Source organism: Ambystoma mexicanum, chromosome 2p (genome assembly GCF_040938575.1).
Source record: "Ambystoma mexicanum isolate Mex_15411 chromosome 2p, UKY_AmexF1_1, whole genome shotgun sequence".
In the NCBI taxonomy this organism is placed as follows: domain Eukaryota; kingdom Metazoa; phylum Chordata; class Amphibia; order Caudata; family Ambystomatidae; genus Ambystoma; species Ambystoma mexicanum.
This window is the reverse complement of record NC_090923.1, coordinates 647,596,932-647,622,047: the sequence shown is the minus strand read 5'-3', so window position 1 is coordinate 647,622,047 and position 25,116 is coordinate 647,596,932. Positions and strand designations below refer to the sequence as shown.

The window sequence follows — 25,116 nt, the reverse complement described above, 5'->3', positions numbered from 1 at the left end:
TGGGAGACAGCTGTTTGTAGTATAGCCCAGAAGATGTCATTGTGGCTATGATTCTTAGCTTTAAAATGGGCCACTAAGGGTTTGTTCTGCATTTGGTTTTGCACGCATGATCGGTGTTCACAAATGCTTTGGTCTTATTTCCCCTTTACATTTTCCTACATAAATAAGGTTGCAAGGGCATTTTATTATGTAGATGGACCATTTGGTTTAAAAGTTCATAAAAGAGTTCAGAGTCCAAGGGTTTCCTTTTCAAGTCGATAGTTTTTGTGTAAACCGAGCAGTTTATGCATTTGAAATGGCCTTTCACCGGTGGGATGTGCCATAGAGTGGTTTGTTGGTTGTTTTGTGGGTCCATTTCAGCATGTGTGTACCAGATGGTCTTTGAGATTACGGCTACATTTGAACGCAAACCTAGGTTTTTCGGGCTTAAAAGGAATCTGTGTGGAGCGTATCCCAGTGTTTGAGGACCACTGTTTTGACTGAGTTACTCAGTGGAGTGAAGGTCGTGACACAGGTCATCCTGGTGTTAAGTTGTTCTCTCGCTGTTGGTGTGAGGCAGGATTCTCTGTTGGTGTGTTTTACTCTCTTGCAGGCTTGCCGCACAATGTGACTGGGGTAACCTCGTTCTTTGAGACGGATGGTTAGTTCTTTGCTTTTAGAGACATATTCGATGAGGGTTGAACAGTTGCGTCTTACTCTTCAGAATTGTCCATAAGGTAGATTCATTTTTAGGCCTGAAGGGTGAAAGCTGGAATATTCTAGAAGGGTGTTTTGGAATGTTGGTTTTCGATATTGAGTTCTGCTCAATGAGTTATCCAAATTTTTGCAAATTTCTAAGTCAAGAAAAGGTATTCGATCTCTGTTGTGATCTATGGTGAATTTGATGCAATTGTTGCGTGAGTTTGAGCCACTGTAGGAAAATGAGGTTTTCTTTTGTCCCTTTCCAGATCATGAACACGTCATCAATGTACCTGAACCAGCAACCGATGGAGTCTTTGAAGGTGTTTAATTCATTGTAGATTGAGTTTTTTCCAAAGGAGTCCATGAATAAGTTAGCTACGTCCGGGGCAAAAGTGGCCCCCATGCTGGTTCCGTGACATTGTTGATAATAGGGTTGTTTGTAGATGTAATAATTTTCCATTAAGGCAATTCTAGTGCATTCGAGGAGGAATGCTGTAGGTGGTTCTACTGATGTTCTGTGATCGAGGTAGGTTTTTAGGACTTGTAGACACTCCATTTGTGGAATTCTCGTGTATAATGACTACGTCTAAGGTCACTAACAGATCTTCTTGGTCAATTTGCATGGTACTTAACTTCTTTATTATGGCTGTGGTGTCTTGTATGTAGGAAGGCATCTTGCAAATGAAGGGCCGGAGAAAGTGATCAATGTAGATGGATAAGGGTTCGAAAACTGATCCGATGCCAGCTACAATGGGTCTGCTGGGTGGAGTTCCCAGGTTTTTGTGGATCTTGGGAAGTAGGTAAAATGCTGGGGTGATTGGGTGGTGGTTAACCAGGGACGACTTCTCGTCTTCGTCTATCCAGCCTTCGTCGTATGCATGGCTCATCGATTTCGGTTTGACAGTTGTCTGGTGACTTCATTGTCATACAGGGTGTTGCTCCAGAGCACAATCCCACCACCCTTATCTGCTGGTTTGATTAGAACATTTTGATCATCTTCTAGTGATTTGAGGGCAAACCTTTGGGGGGCAGAGAGGTTGTTCTTGGAATATGTTTTTTTGTCAAACATATTGTGCATTTCTAGGAGAATGCGGTTTTCGAAAGCTAGTATTTCTGAACATACCATGGAGGAGAGAGGGGTGAAAATAGATAGTGGTTTTAGGCCGGTTGATTTTGGTGTTTCTTTTTCCGGGCTGTCCCTGAAAAAATAGCATAGACGGATTGTACAAAATAATTTATGTAGTTCGACATCTGTGTTGAACATGTCGGCATGCGTACTTGGGATAAAACTTAGCCCTTTGCTCAGGACACTTATTTCATCAGAGGACAGGATGTGGTCACTCAAGTTGAAAATGGGGATCACCATGTCTGTTGTGCTCGTGGGATCCATTGCCGTGTGTGCATCGGTTGTTGGCCTTGATATTACGTCTGCAGGCTCGCTCTCCTGGCCATTCCCTTACTGTGGCTGCTATCTATCGGCCATCTGGCTAGATCTCCTTCCCCTCTGAGTTGGTGGACCTCTTCTCTTCCCTCCTGGTCTCGACTCACTCAACACCTCCTTCTTGGAGACTTCAACATCCACCTGGATGCATTCTGTCCTTCCTCTGGACTCTTTCGTGACCTCTGTGACTCTCTCTCTCACTCTCCATTCTTCCCTCTGGCCCGACTCATTCTGCAGGGCACACTCTGGATGTTCTGATCTCTTCAGACCTTCCCCTTTCCAGTTTTCTCACCACTCCTCTTTCCTGGAGTGATCACTTTCTCCTTTCCTCCCAGCTCACCCTATCCACTCCTCAGGCCAAGCCACCTCCAGCACTGCCACCCACCTTCTCGGTTATTCGACCCATGAAGCATGTCAGTTGAGGCTTTCGCCGCCACTTTCTCACCTCCCCTCGCCCCTCCCCCTTTGGCTGATTCTCACCCGGACACAGCCCCCTCCATGCTCCACTTTGCTATATCAGATAATGTTGATGTTCTTGCCCCGGTCATGAGGATCCGCCCAAAGCCAAGTACAACTCCTGGTACAACTTGTCCTCGTCACCCTCAAACGCAAGTGCAGGGTGGCTGAGAGGAAATGGCGTGCTTCCGGTACATCCTCTGACAAACTGGCTTGCGCCTGCTCCAAAGGCAATACTGGCTCTCTGTCCGCATCAAGAAGAGAGCTCACATCCAAGCCTGTGTCTCTGCGGCAACTAACAACTCGGCTGAACTCATTAAAATCTGCAAGGAACTGGCCAATCCTGCTGCAGTCTCTACCTCTCCAGTCCCCTCCCAGTCCCTCTGCACGGCTCTGGCTTCTCATTTAATCTCTAAAACCAAGTACATCCTGTGCTCTTCCTCTCCCTCTCCCCCTCCCTCTACCCACTGCTCTTCCTCAGGCCCTTCTTCGGCCACATCCCCTCCCTCCTTCTCTGCCTTTCCACTGTTCTCCCCTGACAAGGTTTCTAGACAAGTACGATCTATGAAAGTCTCATCAACACAGGTTCACCCCTGTTCCTCCAAAACCATCAAGGACCACATTGACACCCTGGCTCCTGCTCTGGCTGACTTCTGCAACCACTCCTTTGCCACTGGAGTCTTCCCATCCCTCCCTGAAGCATTCCCTTATGCACCCTCTTCTTAAGAAACCCTCTGCCGCCCAGCTAACTATCGCCCAATCTCCATCACTCCTTTCCTGGGCTGACTCCTGGAAAAGCTGACTATCTTCCAGCTTAACCTTCACACTGAATCTGTTGGTTGTCTTCATTACAATCAGTCTGGCTTCAGAGCTGCCAGAAGCACGGACACTGCTCTCCTGAACATCCGTGAAGACCTGCTGTCCAACCTTGATTCCAACACCCCCTTTGTCCTCATCTTACTTGATCTCTCTTCTGCCTTTGACGCGGTCAACCATGCCATCCTGCTTAACCGTCTCCGTGATAACCTGGGTTTCACCGATCAGGCACCGACTCTTTCCTCTCTGACCGACCTTCCCAGGTCCGACTTGGGTCCTTCCTCTCCTCTGTATCTACCTGTGGTGTTCCCCAGGGGTCCAACCTCTCTCCCTGGCTGTTGAACCAATACTTGGTACTTCTTGCCCACTGCATTGCTGCTCTCTGCCCCAACTTTCAGTGCTATGCGGATGACACTCGGCTCATTTTTAGGCTACTTTCAGCCTCCTCTTCTCCTTCTCTCATCTCTGTCTGTCTGCTATCCAGGAGTGTTGTGCCGCCAATGATCTCTGCCTTAATGCCAGTAAGACTGAGATTCTCCTCATCAGCACACCGGCTCCCTCCTTCCCTGTCACTCTGTGGCCCGCCTCTCTTGGCCCTCTTCCTGCTCCCATCTGTGAGGCTAAAAACCTCAGGGTCATCTTCGACTCCACGCTCTCCTTCTCTCCTCACATCTCTGACGTCTCTAAGAAGTCACACTACTAGCTGCACCTCCTCAGAGGTAATCTTACTTTCCTTTCCTCTCCTTCCCCCAGAAGCTCACTGTCTCCAGAGTTCTGGTTCTCTCTAGGCTGGACTATTGCAGCAGCCTCTTTCTAATTCTGCCTGCCTCTACTCTTCGCCCTCTGCAACTCATCCAAAACAGGACTGCAAGACTTGTCCTTGGCCTCAAGACCAGGGATTGTATCTCTCCAGGCTTGAAATCTCTGCACTGGCTCCCAGTGGCTGCAATGATTAAGTTCAAAACCCTCTGAATTGTCCACAAGCCCTTCTGGGGCCTGGCGCCCTCAGTACCTTCAACTCTCTCTTCCTAAATATCTTCTGTCTCGAGATCTTAGCTCATCCACCTCCAACTCCCTCAGAGTTTGTCGCTTCTCCATGCAGCGAGTTGGTGGTAGATCTTCTGAAGGAGCCTCTCTCTGGAACAGCCTCTCTCAAACTTGAGGAGAACAATCTCTTGTTCTGTGAGCACCTTAAGACCTTCCTGTTTACTTCTGCTTTCTCTCCTCCTCTCCCCTGCTGTTCTCCTGGCTGAATCTGAAATTGCACTGGTTACCTGGCCTCTGATCTTGGGCCCATGTCCCCTCCCTGCCAGTTGTACACCATTACTTGCCCCCCTGTCAACCCTTGCATTGGGGACTGTTGTATCCCTACAAGCCCCTACTAGCACTTGCCACCAGCTGGCCACACTTTTATTATTTATTGTCTTTATTTATTTTACTGTTATCCTATGTAGTGCACTTCTACTGCCCCCCCCCTCCTACACTTGCGCGATCTCAATGTCAACCGGCCTAATAAGATCGTAGTCTGTCTTCCCTCTGTTCCCCTCGCTTGCCTCGTCACGCCTTGAAACACTTGTGTATAGGCGGGTTATAAATGCCATATCATATCATATAAATTGGAATTTACCAAAGCAAATCCGCTTTTCATGGCTGCCATCATTGGTACCATTTGCATAGGAGGCGCTGTGCTCCCCTCCAGGGAATTATTGGACGTGATTGCTGCTATCATGTTCTCAACAGGTGTGCTAGTATAAGAATCCATTGGCCCACGTTTTCAGCTCCTCTCGTCTTGTCAGGGGTGGTTTGTGACAGTCCCTCTATGGCTTTGCGTTGTGATCCTACACACTTGTACTCGCTCCTCTTCAAATTACAGCCACAACGCCAAAGCATAGTTCCTCAGAGCAGCATTGATGATGTTCAGTAATCACAAACCCGCCTCAACCTCTTTAGCAGACTCCCACCGATGACCACTACCCGAGGTCGACTCTGGGGACGGATCTCATAGCGTTAGCGTGTAAGTTAGTACATTCCAGGGACTAGGACTGCGTGTCACATTGCACCTTCCTTACTTCATACCCAGATCACTGCATTCCCCCACATGCCTTATGTATGTTGAGGATGTTTATATTCACAGTGACAGCCAAGGTTTTCTCGGACATGCAGCCCTTCTTCAACACTGCTCATTGGCCACCGGTCTTGCAGCAGTTATCGTAGTTACCACTTGCCCATACAGCGCGTTCCCAGCGGCAGAGCTCTGGTCCCACCTTCACCAGTCTGCCCAATTCCCAAAAAGCCCAGCGTGTGGTCATGATGTACTCCGCACTGCGCCCCCTCTGCAAGCTGTAAGGATTTATCCACCCGCAGGGTCGGGCCGCAGAATCGACAGTCTTAGATCTCGGCACCAGCAAGTGGGGTCACCAAATGCTTTCGCTGGCCATGACCGTTGGGGCATGCAGTGCAGCCTGTGATAGGCCGAGCAGAGCAGCGGCCTTGCGTCCCTCAGGGAGCCTATATGTGAAAGTGCCCAGAGCGCCTTTGTCGCCTCTCGCCCTACAGCTCCTCGTTGCTGTCCACCCGGACCAGGCGATCCGAAACTTTCGGGCAGTTGTACCCAATAACCTCCTCCACTGGCACATGATTAGTGGGACGATGAACGTGAAGGATTGATTAAAGAAAGGATCTTGCTAGGCTCCGTAGCGTCAAGATTAGCCATCTTAGTTGCTGCTCAGCAGCGCTCCCATGCACCACCGAAAGTTTGCTATTTTTAAAGTCTTGCAAGTGCAATATTGTAAATATTTTTAGTATCTCTATTATTCTCTTGAGCTGTATGAATCCTTCTGCCTATAAAATATTGTGTCTGTGCATTCATACTTTTATACTGCCCTAGGGAGTTCAAATGAATATAGATAAGTATTTTAGGCCCATGGATTTATTATATAGTTTTCTGTTGGGAAAACTGTATTTTCTTTTCCAATAACCTACCTAGATTTGTTAGGTGCTGACCACTAGGTCTATGACAACCCACATATACCACGGCGGGGACTTTTCTATAGAACACTGTGATGGAGGCCCACAGGCAACTTATCTGCTTGCTCTGTTGTTTTGGATCCCTGGTTCGCCCTCCAATTTTTATGTTAGGTGGTCACCTCTATGTGTTACTTAACTAAAGTATATATTTCTAATGGATTATGTCCTGTCACGGATTCCTTATTTTAGATCTACAAATCCTATACAAATCATTCCTTAAACAAAGAACTCCCATGGAATATCACAGGAACGTCCTCAACCTTTCAATCGCGTCAGGGAAAGTGTCACAAGCCTTCAAATCAGTGTACATCAGGCCACTCCTCAAAGATACAGCGGGAACAGTAGAGCCAAGCTGCTTGAAATGTACATATACAAAACGACCCAAGAATGCCTACTAGACCAGGCAAAAGTTGGTTTCAGATCAATGAGAGGAACGGCTGCAGCTCTCCTCTCAATATGGGACGACCTAAAAATAAACGCTGACTCGGACAACAGTACTGCCTTGATACTTCTAGACCTATCTGCAGCATTCAAAATAGTTAATCACGACATCCTCATAACGAGGCTAGAAGGACTCGGGATAACAGACACCGCCCTACTGTGGATCAAATCCTTCCTAACAAATAGAACGGAAACCATATGGATGAAACCTTTCCAATCCAACCCGAGAAACTCCACTTGTGGTGTACCTCAAGGACCATCCTTCTCCCTGCTATTATTCAACATATACCTATCTCTACTGATCAAAATCATCAAAAGTCACGGCCTCACCTGCTACAACTATGCCAACGACACACTCCAGAAATAAACTCAAAGCTAGAAAACTGCCTTCGTGATGTATTCAACTGGATGAACTCCAAGTACCTCAAAATCAACTCGGGCAAAACAGAAATAATGATGGTCTCAAAAAATGGAGGAGAAAACCACTTCATCCCTTGGCCAATGAAACTCAGGACAACCCCAGCACGTTTGCAGACTGTAAAAAAAACCTGGGGCTCTTTATGGACATTAATCTCACCATAGAGCCACAAGTAAACGCTCTACTCAAGAAATGCTTCTTTCTCCTGCGAGCGGCAAAAAGGATCCTACCGTTCCTATCATTTGCCAACAAAACAACCACCATCATCGCTCTGGTGTCCAGAGTAGACTACGCCAATAGCCTTTAGTTGGGTAAGCCTGAACGACTTCTAAAAAAAAAAACTACAATGCATAAAAAATGCGTTAGCCAGACTGCTTCTCAAACTACCCCGAAGAGAACACATCACACCTATGCTCAAAACACTACATTGACTACCAATAAAACAACGAATAAAATTCAAAATAATGTGCATCGCGCACGGGGCAGTACACAAACAAGGCGCTGAGTTCCTGAGATACAAATTACACTTATATCAACCAACAAGAACACTCGGATCAAGCAACGACATCTGCCTAGAACCGAAACCCTACAAAAAAAGAAAATGTGCAGGATCTTCTTTCTCTCACCAAGCTCTGAAAGCTTGGAATGACCTGCCAAAGAACATACGCAAGACAAGAAACCACCTTCCATTCAGGAAACTACTCAAAACCTGGCTCTTCACTTCATAACTAGAAGACCGCCCACAGGGACACACACACTGCCAAAACAACGAATAATGAAGAGAGTTTCCAACTCACTCCAAGCAATCGACTTGGAAAGGATTCTAAGGATGACATTCTACGAAATACCTAATGACTAACTGAGAGAATGCCATGATGGGATACTAAAGACCGAATACATAGCAAATCAAGAGGGAAGTACTAGGACAAACTCATCAATAGCACCCTGACCCTAAACCACTCCTAAACTAACAGACTCTTGAAATAGGGAACATCCATCTCTCAGCTCCGAATCCAGAGGGGGAGGAATAGACATACCCAATCACATTATACAAAGCTCAACAGGATACAGCTGGGAGCGCGCCTGGCCATCACACACAAGCAACAGCCGAACAATAGACTTTACGGAAGACACCCCACGACATACCGAATGACCAACTGAGAGGAAGACACAAAGACTGAATACATAAGCTGACCAAGACTGAAGTAAAAGGATGACCGACCAATGTCAAAATACATAGCAAGGGAATAGGGAGCACCCAACTTCAGCTCCTACCATAGGGAGAGAAATTAGACACACCCAATCTCAGTATACAATGCTCTTTCGGATACAGCTGGGACGGTGCCACACCATCACACACTACAATCGGCCAATAAGAAATAAGCAACAACCCCACCCACAGGAATGTAACTCATATGGAACAAGAAGTATTAGAACAAGGATACAGACCCCACTAACCCAACTTTCAAATCCCTGCATACCCAACCCACCCAAAACTCACACAAACATCTCTCACCCAGCAATCTGCACGCACTTTACCACACTGCATCAACAACATACAAACAGCACATAAAGTGCACCCACAGCACACAACGTCTCGCCCGGTCCGATGCTCTCACCAAAGCTCAGCGCACAGTATATACCGAACTGAAACCGCCAACAGCACACCACTTCTCCCACTCCCCTCGACCCGACTAACCCTACACGCCCGCCTTCTTGTTTACATATCCATCAGAGTGTCTGAGGGCCATTTCCGTTGGTGACGGTGCGCTGTATAAGTAACTTTAACATAACATCTAATCTTCCGGCTTTAACAGATCTCAAACATTTTGACAGCAAGGGGGCACTGTGTAGGCTTCTGCATCACTGCATCGACGCTCTTCACACGAGAGTTTGAACTTGATGTCAGTGTTGGTATAACTGGCTCGCACCGTGCCCCGTTAACTCTGTGCTGCTTTTCTGCATGCTCAGCACGCTTCTTGGAACACTAGACTTGCCTCAGAATCAAATCTTTTTTTGTTTTTTGTTTTTCAAAATGGTTATACCGAAACCCTCACATTTCAAATGATGAGGACTGGCACTCTAAAATGTCCCTAACGGATCCTTACAGAATTTTGTTGGTGGATAGAATGTGTAAACTTGTTTTGGGTGATTGAACGTCCTTTTTTTAAAATTACTTATTTATTTACAGGTATTTACAACAGAAACAGAATACTATACAAATCCAGAACAGCATATATATGTGAAAATAAAAAAAATAAAACCTTCAGTAAAGATCATTACACTTCCTCCATAGTTTCTCATAGAAAGACCATTTGCATTTCAGTTTATAAATACATTTTTCAACCCTTGACAATTTTTGCATTTCTTCTATCCAATCTTCAAAGGAGGAATCCTGCTTTTTCAACCCCAAAGTATCAAACGTTTGGCAACAATGGCACTTCTAAAAAGACATTTTTTTGTTGGAATAGCAGAGATCACCAAGCTCAGAATCATCACCCAACACTATAGCCTTGAAATCCAAGTTGGGAACCCCATCGGAAATTTGAATACAAACATCACAAACTTCAGACCATAAACCCTCACACAACTCCACAGATGTTCCAAGGACCCAACCGCATGTATACAACCCCAACAGGCATCACAATCTAGCATCCCCCGTAGTTTGTTTTTCTGGACACCAATAAACCTGATTAAGAATTTTGAGTTGTCGTGTTCTTTCACCCAAGTTCAGAGAGCATAATGAAACATTCCTACAAATATTTTCCCAACAATCTGGTGTAATTACTGAACCTATCCTCGTACTCCAAATATTCTGCAGGGCATCATTACTACAATAATTTGACACAACCAACTTGTACACTCGACTCGCCAAGCCACCACCCTTGGGTTCAGATGATGCAAGGAAAATATTCAAATCCAATGTATCAGACCAATCCACATCACCCATCAGCCTTTTAATACATCTATATGATGAGTCCGTCAAACTCCTGAATTCCCACACCTCTCTCAATTTGTTCGCAGTCATCCATCGAACATCGACACCAAGATCACCAATTTGTCTAATGTCAGCAAGAAACCAATCGGGACAAAAATGGTTTTGGTATCATCCCTAATCTTAGGATTCAGCCAAACGGAAGCTTGTGAGCATCTGAAAGCATCCATACCCAGATGCGCCAACAACCCACACCAAGCAGCGCGTAAAGATGTTGTCACCAATGATCTGCATCCATGGACTTTAGTATTAGTAGTCAATAAGGCCTCCATGCCAACCGGACCAAAGGCATTTGACTCCGCCAAAGCCCAACGATCCGAAATTTCACTCAGAAAGGGAATGAAAGTATGTGAAAAAAAGACTAAATTATGAGCCTTAAAATCCGGAACCCCCAGTCCACCCCCGTGAACTGGAAATTGCAGTTTCCAAATGCTTAATCTCGGGGGTTTGTTATCTCACAAAAAATCCTGAATGAGAGGGTCCAAATCCTTCCAATATCTATTGCTGATTGTTAATGGTAGCATACTCGTCACAAAATTAACCTTGGGAGCCAAATTCATCTTAAGGGTGTTGACTTTCCCCCATAAGGATAAATTAAGTGACCACCTATCAAGAACTAGTCTGCATTCCCAACCAATCGCACACATATTCTCATCAACAATATTCAGAATTGAGGGCGTCAACCAAATGCCTAAATACCGTAGTCGCAAATCACACCATTTAAATCCCAATCCAGTCACCAAAGTTTTATTACAACGTGAGGAGAGGGGTAAAACCTCAGTTCTGATGTTTGTTAATCTGCTTAGAATCACATGCTGTGCATAGGTCCGACATCCAGTGGTCACTGCGGAGTATTGCATTTTGTTTTTCGTAGTCGAAAAGGGGACGTCGACAAGGCATGTCTGTAACACTATCCCTATAGTGACGTGCGTTGTACCCACAATCCCTCACGCGTCGAGGTCCCTCAGATTGTTTTTTTCCGCCCAGCTTCTGGTCGCCTTACGCGGAGCTCCTAGAGAGACATTGCTAATACTTACTACGGACCTCGGTCCTTAATTATACTTATTATATTGTTAAAGATCCCTCCCCTCGACGTTAGCTGTAAGCTGTTTCTCCGCCGAGCAAGTTTCGACAGAGGGGAAGAGGGGGAGGAAATCCTTCGGCGCTGCCGAACACGTGGCCTGGCCTCACCGGCCAACATACAGTAGGGAGAGTGGGGGTTCGAATTTTTATCTTCTCTTTGAGAATGTCTTTCTTTCTCCCCTATCTTTCCCTTGGGGTTGTTATCACCAGTCATTATTGCCTCAGCTATGGAGAGGACACCTTTTAAGTTTTGCCCACGCTGTAGGGGCAAATACACTTGGAAGGATAAACACAAGCTCTGTAATCGTTGCTTGCCCCTCGATCATAAAGGGGACAGCTGCGCGGCCTGTAAGCTCTTGAAACCAAGAACTCTTAAAGAACAGAAAGTTAAGAGGTGGGCGGACTACGCGATGTCGAAGTCAGTTTCCTCACCCGCCGCCGCCGCTGTTACAGAAAGTGACGAGGAGGGTGATAACTCGACGTCTGTCACGGAAGTCATTAACCCACAGAAGGAGCGCTCGCGCTCCTCGACGTCCGTTCCCGGTCCCGACAGGCTCGGCTCACGCCCTGCTTATGGGGATGAACACCCCGGCGACAAGGACGCACATAGGCCCCATAAGACTAAACACACAACCCACGGCTCTTCTTCGTCGAGGACGAAGGATCCATCAGCGCCGAAGGGGACGCAGGGCACTCCGGCGTCTACCTCAGACCGTAAAGGTCTCAAGCCCCACCCGCAAACGCAGCCGCGACCAGCGATTGGGCTTTCACCAAACACGGGCGCTACCTCAAAATCATCCGACGTAATGCTCCATAGAGCGGCCGTCGAGGAACAACACGCAACGCAGGCAACGTCGACACCAGAGCCCTCGACTGACAAACTCGTTGTCGAGAGCCTGGCGAGAATTGTTTCCGAAGACAAACGTACGCGGACAACGAAACAAACGTCGAATACCGCGCCGAAAAAGCACAAGTAGCCAGGAACAGCCCCCTTCATCTAAGGGCACTTCTGAACTACCAGAGGGCTTTTCAGAGGGAGACGGAAACCTCTCCTCGACGTTGTGGGACCGTTCTAAGCGTTTTGAAGGTGAAAACACTGATTTCCCCCCTCTAGACTATTCAGGGGTACCCCATGAGACCCTTGAAAGACTCCATTCTTGTATGGAGAAAATGGAAAGGTTTTTGGGAAGCCAAGACCCACCCACACACAAAAGACAAAGAGAATGGCCCCAGGATGACCCTAGGGTCAAGGTTCCTAGGCTGTTTCCCCCTTCCACAGACGTATATGACCTCACTGAAGAGGAGCAATACCTCCAGGACGATGAGGAGTGTTTGGGTGGAGAGGAAGAACATGAGGAAGAGGGGTTCGAAGAAGACCCTTACACTACTGCAGGAGCTTTTGAAGAAGATACAGCTACCTCGCAGCCCTGGCAATCCCCATCAGTGCAGGCTTGGCAATCCCCATCAGTGAACTCAGACCCTGATGTCTTTCACCCTTCTCCTCTCAAGGATTCACATACTGGGAACACATCTCCCATAGATGACCAACCTTCACTCAATGCACTATTGCGCAAGGCAGCAGCGCATTTTGAGATAGACACAGGGGAAACTCTTCCTGACATAGACTTTGTAGAGAAAGTTATTAAAGAAAAAGCCCTTGTCAGCCAGTCTATTCCGCTCCTGGCTTCTATAAAGAGAAGAATATCTCCTTCCCTTTCCAATCCTGCCTTAGTAAGAGGGGTCAACCCTCGAATAGAAAAGCTCTTCAGCCCTTCGTCCTCTGACCCTTTGTACATCAGAGGACATTCTATTCCGGACTCCCTCGTAGTTACTAATACAAGAAAGCGAGCGGGGTACCACTATCCACTAGTGAGGCACCACCTGACAAAGAGGGCAAGAAGCTCTATGCACTTGGAAAGAGAATCACGACCTCCGCCGCCTTCTCAACTAGGATTGCAAATAACAATTCCCTACTAGCTTGCTACGCGGATGCACAGTGGAGCAAACTGCGCAGCGAAGCAGAGAACGCACCAGAACCCCTGCGTTCACGCCTGTTAGCTATAATATGAGAGGGAACTCTTGTAAACCAGGGCATCGTAAAGAACTCCTTAGATGCCGCAGAGACGGCTGGCCGTTCCCTGGTTCAGGGAATACTTCTCAAACGCCATGTCTGGCTACGCAATTCAGGATTTAAGCCGGAAACCCAAGCCTCACTGATAAATAAGCCCATAGAACAAACACATCTGTTTGGGAAAGCAGTGGATGAGGCCCTAGAACATGCAAAGAAAGAGTTTGATACCATCAAGACTCTTGACCAAATTTCTAGGCCCCTTAACAGACGCGGCTATGGCAATAGACGCTCCTTTCGTGGCCAATGCCAGCAGCAAAACCAACAGAAATTTTACTCTGCTACCAACTGGCCCTCTAACCAGGGTAACAACACCCAGTTCAGTCAAAGAGGCCAACGGCGTGGCAAGGGAAGAGGTCGCGGCTCCAGCCCCAAAGGTCCAACGCCCAATACCAACAAATGACCCGAAGATTCGGGTCCCCTCCCATGCATCACCGGTCGGGGGCCGGCTAACATCGTTCCTATCAGCATGGGAGGGAATTTTGTCAGACCGTTGGGTATTATCCACCATAGCCCACGGATACTGCATCGAATTCAACGGTTCCCCGAAGTACAGACCCCCACGGAACCGACGCATAACACCGGAACACCTCACCATTCTTCTTCAAGAAGTAGAAGAGCTACTGAAAAAAGAAGCTATAGAGGCTGTCCCCCTATCTCGGGTAACAGAAGGTATTTATTCAGTGTACTTCCTTGTACCCAAAAAGGACTTAACCATGCGCCCTGTATTAGATCTGCGCCCAGCGAACAACTTTGTCAAACCCCAAAAGTTTCGTATGGTGACCTTGCAGGAAGTAATCCCACTGTTATCACAAGGGGATTACATGACAACGCTAGACTTGAAAGATGCATACTTTCATATTTTAATGTTGCCAGCGCACAGAAAATACCTCAGGTTCAAGATAGAAAACAAACACTACCAGTTCAGAGTACTACCCTTCGGGATAGCTTCTGCACCAAGGGTATTCACAAAAGTACTGGCAGTAGCAGCGGCCCACCTGCGCAGGTTATCCATCCCGGTATACCCTTACCTCGACGACTGGCTCATAACAGGGGATTCTTACGAAACATGCTTCTCCGATACCCACAAGACCGTAGACCTTTTGTACCAACTGGGCTTCTCCATCGAAAAGAAGTCCAGCTTAGACCCCAGCCAAGTCCAACCATTTTTAGGGGCTCTAATTCGAACAAAGGACGGCCTCGTCTTCCCCTCCAACGAGAGGGTCCAAAACATGCTGTTTCAGATCCCCCATTATGTGGCAGGTCGAGAGGTGACGGTACGCAAAGCAATGCGCTTGCTAGGGATGATGGCGTCATATTTATTTGGTACCTCACGCGCGCCTGCGCATGCGCCCAATGCAAGAGTGGCTCAACAGCCAGTGGTGTCAGGCCAGCGGACAATGGGACGATCTAGTGGTGGTCTCGCAGGCCTTAGTTCTCTCGCTACGGTGGTGGACAAAAGAAAACCTGTTATTAGGGAAAACTTTTGCCACACCCGCAGTGGAAGCCACTCTAACCACAGACGCATCCCTCACAGGATGGGGGGCTCACCTATCCCATCATACGGCTCACGGAGCGTGGACTCCGAGCTTAGCATCCAAGCATATAAACCTGCTGGAACTTCTAGCGGTGTTCAAAGCACTGAAAGCCTTTCAAGAACACCTACAAGGAAAAGACAGTGATGGTCCTCACAGACAGCACCACAGCCATGTACTACCTCAACAAGCAAGGGGGCACTCACTCTCCAGGACTGTCCAAGCTGTCCCAGAATATATGGAAGTGGGCTCTCAAACACAACATGTTCCTACTATCACAACATGTACCAGGGGAACTCAATCTGCTAGCAGACAAACTCAGCAGAGACTTCCCCCTGCCCGAAGAGTACGAATGGCAATTGCACGAAGACATTGTCTTAGACGTCTTCACGCAATGGGGATTCCCGGAAATAGACCTGTTCGCAACTATGGAAAACTCACAACGCCTCCAGGTACCCCCAGAACCAGTCCAAGGGGAACGGTCTGTCGTTTCAATGGTCAGGGAAATTTGTTTACGCCTTTCCCCCAACTCCCCTTCTCAACAAAGTGGTGTACAAGATGCACCAGGAGCAGGTTACCATGATACTAGTGGCCCCAATGTGGGCCCGGCAGTCATGGTTCGCTCACTTGATGGAGATGTCCCTATCTCCCCCAGTGAAACTTCCCTGCCCGTACAACATGCTGTCACAGGATAAGGGCAGGACACTGCATCCATGCCCTCAGACCATGAACTTAGCAACTTGGCTCCTGAGATCGTAGAATTTGGACATTTACAACTCCCGCAGAGATGTATGGACATCCTCAGGGAAGCCAGAAAACCTAATTCTCGCCACTGCTATTCTAGCAAGTGGAAAAGATTTGTCATCTGGTGTAGAATTAAGAGCATCAACCCAGTTGACTGCTCTCCCACTAGCATTGTTCTGTACTTGACCCATTTACTGGATTCAGGTCTAGTGTTCAATTCCATTAAAGTCCACCTAGCGGCACTTTCTGCATACACCACTTCCCAACTTAAAGTGTCGTGGTGGAAGATACCAGTTATCAAAGCCTTCATGGAGGGGGGTAAAGAGAATACACCCTCCGATAGCTAACCCAGCTCCCGGATGGGACTTAAATGTGGTACTTTCTAGACTCATGGGCCCTCCTTTCGAACCCATGCACAAGGCAACTCTTAAAGACCTCACTCTTAAGACTGCTTTCCTAACAGCTATCACCTACATTAGGAGAGTAAGTGAACTACAGGCTCTTTCTGTACTAGACCCCTTCGTAACAGTTCACAAGGATATGTTGGTTCTACGCACACACCCTAGGTTTGCACCAAAATTCATATCGAAATTTCATGTAAACCAGTCAATAGAACTACCAACGTTCTTTCAAAACCCTTCCAGCTTGGGAGAAAAAAGTCTGCATACACTGGATGTACGCAGAGCTGTCATGTTCTACATGGAAAGAACCAGACCACTGAGAAAAACTAATCAGTTCTTTGTCTCTGTGGCAGCAGGAAGAGAAGGAGATGCAGTTTCAAAGTCCACTATATCTAGATGGATTGTTCAATGCATCACTCTCTGTTATACTCTTGCTAAGAGAGAACTACCCTTCAAGCCAAGAGCACATTCCACTCGAGGCACTGGGGCTTCCATAGCATTCATTGCAAATGTTCCCCTTGAGTCCATCTGCAAAGCGGCTACCTGGAGTTCTGTGCACACCTTTACAAAACAATACTGTCTAGATGCACACTCTAGATCTGACTCCCAGGTGGGACAGGCAGTATTAAGACATCTTTTCTCTACTGTTCCTTCTCATAGCCCACCGCCAACTCCGGGTACTGCTCGCTAGTCTATGCACAGCATGTGATTCTAAGCAGATTAACAAACATCAGAAGACAATGCATTACTTACCGTAAAAGCATTTCTGATGGTTGTATCTGCTTAGGTTCACATGCGCCCACCCTTCCTCCCCGCTCGGATGGAAGGAACATAGACATCCTTTTATATATTTCTCTTTTCTGTACTCACTCACGTCTAGAAGGCTCCCTCAGGGCAGAAAAATACAAACAGAGGGACCTCGACGCGTGAGGGATTGTGGGTACAACGCACGTCACTATAGGGATAGTGTTACAGACACGCCTTGTCGACGTCCCCTTTTCGACTACGAAAAACAAAATGCAATACTCCGCAGTGACCACTGGATGTTGGACCTATGCACAGCATGTGAATCTAAGCAGATACAACCATCAGAAATGCTTTTACGGTAAGTAATGCATTGTCATTTCAACCAGTTCACCTTCTAACCAGAGGATGTGTAAAAATTCAGTAAAATTTACATCAAACACGGGAGAGATTCATCCAAATTCTTAAGAACCAACAAAAGATCACCTGCATAAAACCATGTTTTCTGCGAAATACCCCGGCAACGAACACCAACCAAACCATGATCTTCCTTCAGAGAAATGGTTAACGTTTCAATTGCCAGAATGAACAATAGCGGCGATGGGGGACAGCCCCGACGAGTTCCTCGTTCCAAACCAAATTTTTCCGACCTGATCCCATTTGTATTATCAACTGTCGGATCGGAGTATAAAAGCTCTATCCATGTGATAAATTATTCCCCAAGGTTCATCTCCCTCAAAACCCCCCCAAAAAATGGTCCCAATTAAGCCGATCAAACACTTTCTCTGCATCTAGGGAGAAGACAACGGCATCACAGTCCATCTCATTAGCCCCCTCCATAGTGTGAAACAGTTGTCTGATGTTACTGGACGTGCGTCTATTCTTCATAAAATCCGATTGTTCAATACAAATTAATTTGGGAAGAAGTTTTTCCAATCGTAAAGCCACAATCTTAGCCAAAATGTTATTATCAGTGTTGATGAGACTGATAGGACGGTAATTCGCTGGGTAACTGCCATCTTTACCCTTCTTTAAAAACACAGATAAAGAGGCATGACAAGTGCTGACAGGAAGCGCGTTAGCCGATTTACTAGCAATGAACATATATTTTAGCAAGTCGAAAGCAGATTCTGGAAGAAAATTATAGAATTCACATGGAAGTCCATCCGGACCAGGCGATTTACCGATGTTCAATTTATAAATTGCAGTTTTCACCGAATCGACCGTTAGTTCCGCTGCAAGAAGTTGACATTCAACGTCCGAAATCTTGGGGATCTCAAGGTTACCAAAAAAATCTTTTCCAACCCCTCTAATTCCTGCCTCATTGCGATATAAATTCACATAGAAGTCACGGAAAACCAAATTAATTTTATGTGGATCGAATGTAGTCCTACCATCAGAATCAATGACGGAAGCAATTTCGGCGAACCATTTATCACATCGCTCGCCTTTCTCAAAATAAGTACAATGCAAGTAGAATAAACTACGTTCCGCCCTCAAAGTCAAAATATTAATTTCTCTTTTAAGCTTCTTCAATACAGTTAGCTTAACTGAATTTGACGGGTTAGTCTTCAATTCTTTGGATACCTCGCTAATTTTTCGTTCGATTTCAAGTCTAGATCTCTCTTCCTTCTTCTTTTTACCACTCGATAACCCCAAACAAATCGAACGCATACAACACTTGAAAGCCTCCCATGTAGTTTGTACACTAACCGCCTCAGAACGGTTCTTCTCCACAAAGAAATTCGCCTCAGAGACAATCCTCTCCAAAATATCATCCATCAAAATGGAAGTATTCATCTTCCAAGAAAAAGTCCTATGAAATTAAGTCTCAAGTGCATTGTTACAGGGCCGTGATCGCTCACAGAAATGTTCCCTATGTCACAGGAGATAAAACTCTCCATCACAGCCCCACCAGTCAAAAGCATATCCAGACGAGAATACATATTATGTGCACCTGAGAAAAAACTATATTCACGATTATCCGGATGCATAAGGCGCCAATTATCTTTTAAATTGTGCTCATCCAACAATGCCATAAGAGCTGGAGGAAATCACTCCGATTCACTTTCCTGACTTTACTCCTATCGGTCAATGGTCAATAATCGTATTGAAGTGCCCTCCAAGTAAGATGTTAGGAGAAGTCAAATCCAAGAGTCTGGGCTACCATCCTAAAAAAGGAACTGTTGTCAATCGTGGAAGCATAAATATTACAAAGGGTCATCTGCTCACCCTGAATCTCCACCAATAAAGCAATCATTCTCCTTCCTTGTCAGTGTACTCTCTCAAGATTTTAATTGGGAACTTTTTGCGAATTAGAATGGCCACTCCCCTACATCTGGACGTGAAAGAAGAGCCAAAGGCCAAGCCCAACCGTTCTTTTTCTAATTTCGAGAGCTCACCAGATAGAATCAGTTTCTTGTAGAAAGCAAATATTAGTTTTCAAATCATTCAAAATCGCAAATACTTTCTTTCTCTTAAGGGTATTATTAACCCCATTAACATTCCAAGACACAACAGTAAAGTCCCCATTAGTTTTACAATTCGGTTCCAAGGGCATTTTGTCACAATCAATGTGAGAAACAGAAACAAAAAAAAAATATAAAGAAAATGCAAAATAATAAAATTATTAAACGATTAACAGAACGGTCAGAGCCATAAAGACTATTCAGCCTAATGAATTTAGGAAAAAACATCAAAAGGAGAGTCTCTAAGACCTCTCCCAAAATCTCAAAACCTAGCAAAAATATAAATCACTTACGCATAAAATTAACAAGCAGGTTCATATCTAAAGAATTTGAATAGATCGAAAGTTTTAAAAGCAACATTTTTACTTCAAATGTCCAAATCTCAAGCAAATGAGAGAAAAAAAATACCCTTGAATAGCCCCTAACACCCCATCAAAAATAAATATTCAACATCAAGAGCCATATTCCCACCGAGTGAGCCAAAAACATAATGAAGAGCATAAAACAGCATATAAGACAACAAAAATACAGAAACATCCCAAGACTCCACCCATAAATTACTGAAACATAAGGCAAGGAAAACATATATCAATTCATCCTTAAATTAAAGCAAAGGTGCCTAAAGAGAATCGGACATATAGACAGAAGTGAAAAAATAAGGTAAAGGTGTGAACATAAAGATTACAGAACGGAAGAATTACATTAATCCTTAGCTGCAGGCACCATGTCCTTGTCCATGAACAATATTCATGCTAAAGCACAAAATTCACGCCTACATTTAACATAAAAATAGCAAACCAAATTCGGGCTGTTAGAGAATGGTAATGTCAATCTCTCAAAAGATGAACAAACACATTCCAAACCAGGCACTGCAACCTGGTTATCGGCCCAGAACATAGTCTGGAAAACATGGGGCCAGAAGAAACATCCCAGGGTCCTTAAGATGGAATGCTGCAGGCAATGCAACACATGAATGCTGCCAAAACGGATGTAAAGCGAAAGCTTGACATTCATAACTTCATAACATCAATATACAGCGATATGTTGCAGAGCAAATGTCGGAAGGCAAAGAGTTTCCTGTTTAAGTTTTCCAGATTTCCAGGTTGTAGCCATACATTTACACAAGCACAATTCATGTAATGAGATCCACTTATTAAAGTAACACTTTCAAGAAATAACGAGGAGTTCTGAGCCATTCCAGTATGTTATATGGCATGTTGGAAATGAGACATGGGACATTTTCATTCAAAATGATTGCAGCATTCTAAAATCCGTGACACATCCCATGCCAAGTTTGGAAAAAGACCAATTGCACACATATTGACGCCAAGCAATCCAAGTGCCAAACATCGCCTGTATTACATGCTTAGTGGAAGGTGTAATGAAATGTTTCACCCTTAAAAAGAGCATGTATTGATTTATATCCTGGGGCTGAATGCAACTGGCAAAACAGCTGACTGCATTCCATTATCCAAGTGTGTAATAGACAGTCACATACCAAAAAATGTTGCATGATGTGACATCCGGGAAGCGGCACATAGCATAGAGGTCTGGAGCATGTCGCACAAGCTCTGCGATAGCAATAGGAGACATGCGCAGGACTGGGTCGCTCGCCTGTGCAGCTGACACACAAGGGAAATGATTACAAAGCCCCTGCAGTGGGGTTTTATGATGCAAGATGACCCCACGTTACCGTTCTCTCCCGTCGCAGACCCTCACACCGACGTAAAAGACCGCTGTGGCTCCAATGCGTATCACGTGACTGACGTTTTACGGGACAGCTGATCCGGGCACTGACGGTTCTTTTCTTTGTTCTGTGTTCACTTCGTAATACGTAAGTGATTACAAACGTCGAAGAAGGTAGCAAGCAGCATTCCATTGCCAACAATGATGCCTGAAAAGGACCGAGGACAGCAGAAAAGGATTCCAACGCGCATTTGAAAATCAACTGTAAAATGAAACCGGCGCCATTTTAAAGCAATTTTATAGCCAATGAAGTCCATTAAAAACACTGTAAACACATCCACAAGAGGTCAAAAAATGCATAACAGGGAACATGGGAGAGGGGGTGGAGAAAATATTAATTGGGGGAATCTTTCTTGTGTTGCTCCAGCCAATACATGGCTTGTACATGATCCTGCGTTCTCTTTTTTCCCTCAGGCAGCACAAAAGTGAAAACCTTATTTTTATTCAAAAAGGACGTCGGGTTAAGTTGTCTGGCCAAATCCTTGACACCCTGAAATGACTTCCTTAAAAGTAATATCTCCTTGGGATAATCAGGGTAAATAAATACTGGTTTACCTTTAAAATTGGCCTTTCCTTTTGATCTGGCAGCAGACATCAGACTCTTTAGATTTCTGAGTCTGGAAAGTCACCAGGATGTGTCTCGCTTTATGTCCCAGAGCTTTACCAATCCTGTAAGCATTATCAATGTCCAAAGGAGAGAACAAATGACAATTGAAACTGCTCTTGAATACTTGAATTACCGAAGATGTTAATTACTTTGTGTCCGCAGAGTCCTCCACACCAACCAGTCTGATGTTCGTAGCCCTCAGCCTCATTTCCAGTCCCAAGCGCATTTCTCTCTCTTTCTGTAAATCATTCTTCAAGTTATTATAAACTTGAAAGCTGCCCGCAATTTATTTATTTATTATTATTGTTGTTTGGCTGTATAGATCAACCTTTCAATAATTACAAAATGAATAAAAACATATAAACATATTACAATTCAATTCATCAATATATAACACGTTTCAATATTTTACACCTGACACCCAATGTATAACAAACCTTAATAGCAGCAACATTCTTTTTCTTCCTTTTTTTTTCTCCCCCTTTTTTTTTTTTGTTTTTTTTCCTATCTTTCCTTCCCTTCCGTCACCGTTCCCTCATAAAAGTGTTCACAATTACTTTGGGTATAATTCATTTAAAAAGCCTGCTGTCGCTAATATAATTGACATTCTCTTTGTACCAAAAATCAATAGCCATAATTCTTCCATGTCAGTTACAATTTGCGCTCTAAAGCAATGGAGATAGTATTTACAACGTATAGCATATAGTGCAGGACAGTAGATGATGACATGTTTCAATGTTTCTGCGGTTTCAGGATCCTTACAGAATCGACAGATGTTCTCACTGGCATCGATTAGTTTTCGCCTAAATAAAATATCCTTTGTATGCCACAAATTTAGACGAAAACGAATATAGTCGTCTCTAAATTTTGGAATATAGTCGCCCGCAATTTCAGAGCTCATAGATGAAGATGATTCTTCCAAAGCAGTCACTCTACTATCAAGCTGACCTGTTTTTTAATTGAGATCAGCCAAAGTGCCCTTGACTTCACAGACATCTTGGGCCACCTGGAGAAGAATTTTGTAGAGGTCCTGGATGCTTTGGGTATCTTCTATGTCTCCAACTTGCTTAGGTTTCTTGGATGCAGGATTTACAGCCTCGGAAATCTTCTTTTTTGAGTTCATAATGTCTTGTAAATGTCTTCAGGGAGAGGTCCAGGAGCAGTTCAACTAAGCTGCTGCTCCATAGCCTGCCATTCTAGAATCCGGTGGTTCAACATCCTAATCGCTCAGCACTACGCCTTCAAAGAAAAAAATCCTGCAAAGGTTGCACCTCTATGGATGAAAAAATCCCTGGACAGACTCGCAGGGTCTGTCCCAATCAGGGAGTGGTCCTCCGCCCAAACCTTAGCAGCCTCACCCTTCATGCTTGTCTGTTGTGAGGCTAAGGTGTAAAGAATGGGAAGTCCAATGTGTACTACTCCCTGCCAAGAGGCCTGCTTCTAATTCAATATTTGACTGCAAGTTGTCTTAATTTTCATCATGGTGCAGGGACAGATTTATGGACCCCTTGACTTGCCATACCTATGCTGTATTTGATTACCTGCTCTTTGGCCCGGCTGGGCAGCAGATATCACTGTGAAGGGGTACTTGGCTGCTATTTTGGTCTTTAAGAGGCCCCTTGAGCAAGGCTCATTTTTCACCATCCTCAGTTGTCTGACGTCATTGCGGTTATTGTCACCAGTTTCCCCCCACGCCTATCTATTCCGTCCTCAAGCTTAAATCTTGTTTAAATTCTTGTTGAGGTCTCTATATGAACCAGTTCATTCTTGTTTATTAAGATTACCAACCCTTAAGGGAACCTACCTACCTTTCCATCTCTTTGTTAGGCAGTTGAGTGAGTGCCAGGCTTTTTGTGAAGCATCCATATCTGGCATTCTCCAAGCAGAAAGAGGCTTGGAGTTGATCATACCTTTCTTCCTAAGGTGTCAGATTTCCATCTTTCTCTGATTTTATTTTCAGTTTTCTACCTTCTTCCTCCGATATCCAAGGTGAAAATAGTTGAACTGCCTGGATCCCAAACATGTTCTTGGTTACTTTGTGTTTTGAAAAGAAAGGATAACCACATTTGTTGATTAAGCTGATGCTCGTTTGGCCATAGTTGTTGCCAAACATTCTCTGTAGGTGGATTATCATTTCCAGGTGCTGCAATCTGGCCAGGAAGTATGTTCTTAAACAGGTCTCACTCCAGCAAGGTGTGGGCATCCTGTCTCCCAGTTCTGGCCATCAACCAGATGGCTTCAAGGACCTCTCTGCGCACATTTGCCAACACACTAATGCCTGGATTCTTTGTCTGGTCAGTGCTCCTGAGTTACTGCTCTAGGTATTGCGCCTTGCTATCCTCTCTCTCCAGAGTTCTGTACTGCTTAAGATCAGGAATCTTTCTGAGGAAAGAATCCATTAGAATAACAAATTAGTTAACTCTAATGTTCTTTCTGATGGATTAGTCCTTCCCATCATAAATTCCTTCCCTCTAGATCTATCCCTCATGATGGCTAGCTTGTTAACCTCTTGCTGTTAATATCTCCATTTATACTGCTCCTGATACCACGTCTGATGTCTTTGTAAGGCACCGTAGTCGGGCAGCGCCAACATGGGCTACATGGGACCTCCTGTTTCGCAGACTTTTTTTCATGAAGACATCTGGCTCGAAGTCGTATGGAAGAGGAATAATTTCTGTGAGGACGGACTAAATAGCAGAACTTTACTGAGAGGTAAGTTATTTGTTCTTCACATAATGCCACATGCATTCATTCCCAGGCTGTTGTGGATTGTTTTAATCTCCACTGCATTAATTGTTAATCAAAATTAAAATATACAAATAAAATTATTGCTTTAGGATTGTTTATGAAATAATGTTCATATTGGTTTCAAATGATCCAAGACCCTGTATGATGGATTTCACTGTTCTCTGCTCACACTGTAGGCGAAGAAATTGAAATGGATCATCAGGACACGAGTGAGGCATTCCAGGATGTGAATGAAGAGAAGATTGACAACTTGGAGGACAATGTTGAAGATGAGTGTGCAGGACGCGCAACCAGCCCCGTCAGTAGTATTCCAAAGAAAGCTAAGCCCCAGAATTGTCGCAGGAAACTCTTCAGCCTCAGCATAGTTAATTCTTATGGCACATCTGATATGAACTCCATCACAGCAGATGGGACAATCCTCAAACTGAGCTGTATGTATTTTCAAAGATTTGAGAGGGTTTGGGAGTGGGGAGAGCACAAGGGTAATCAGAATGTTGAGTAAGGAATGGCTGCAATTTGATTTCCTCTTGGACGATCAATCCTCTTCACTAGTACATGCTCATTTAGAAGAATGTTGCATTTTCTCCTTGTTGGGGAGATTTTCTTTTTGTAAATCTCCTCTTCCTTGAGCCTCACA

At 45.0% G+C, this 25,116-nt stretch overlaps 1 protein-coding gene across 2 annotated transcripts in view; it reads left to right on the top strand.

Annotated features, from left to right (window-relative positions):
* The window catches only part of USP4 (ubiquitin specific peptidase 4), a 2,223,295-nt gene that overhangs the window by 1,521,145 nt on the left and 677,034 nt on the right, over positions 1-25,116 (top strand). For both annotated transcript variants that reach the window (XM_069644193.1, XM_069644194.1), the window contains one exon: positions 24,656-24,910. In XM_069644193.1, the coding sequence (XP_069500294.1) occupies positions 24,656-24,910 (255 nt within the window). The remainder of the gene's footprint in view (positions 1-24,655; positions 24,911-25,116) is intronic.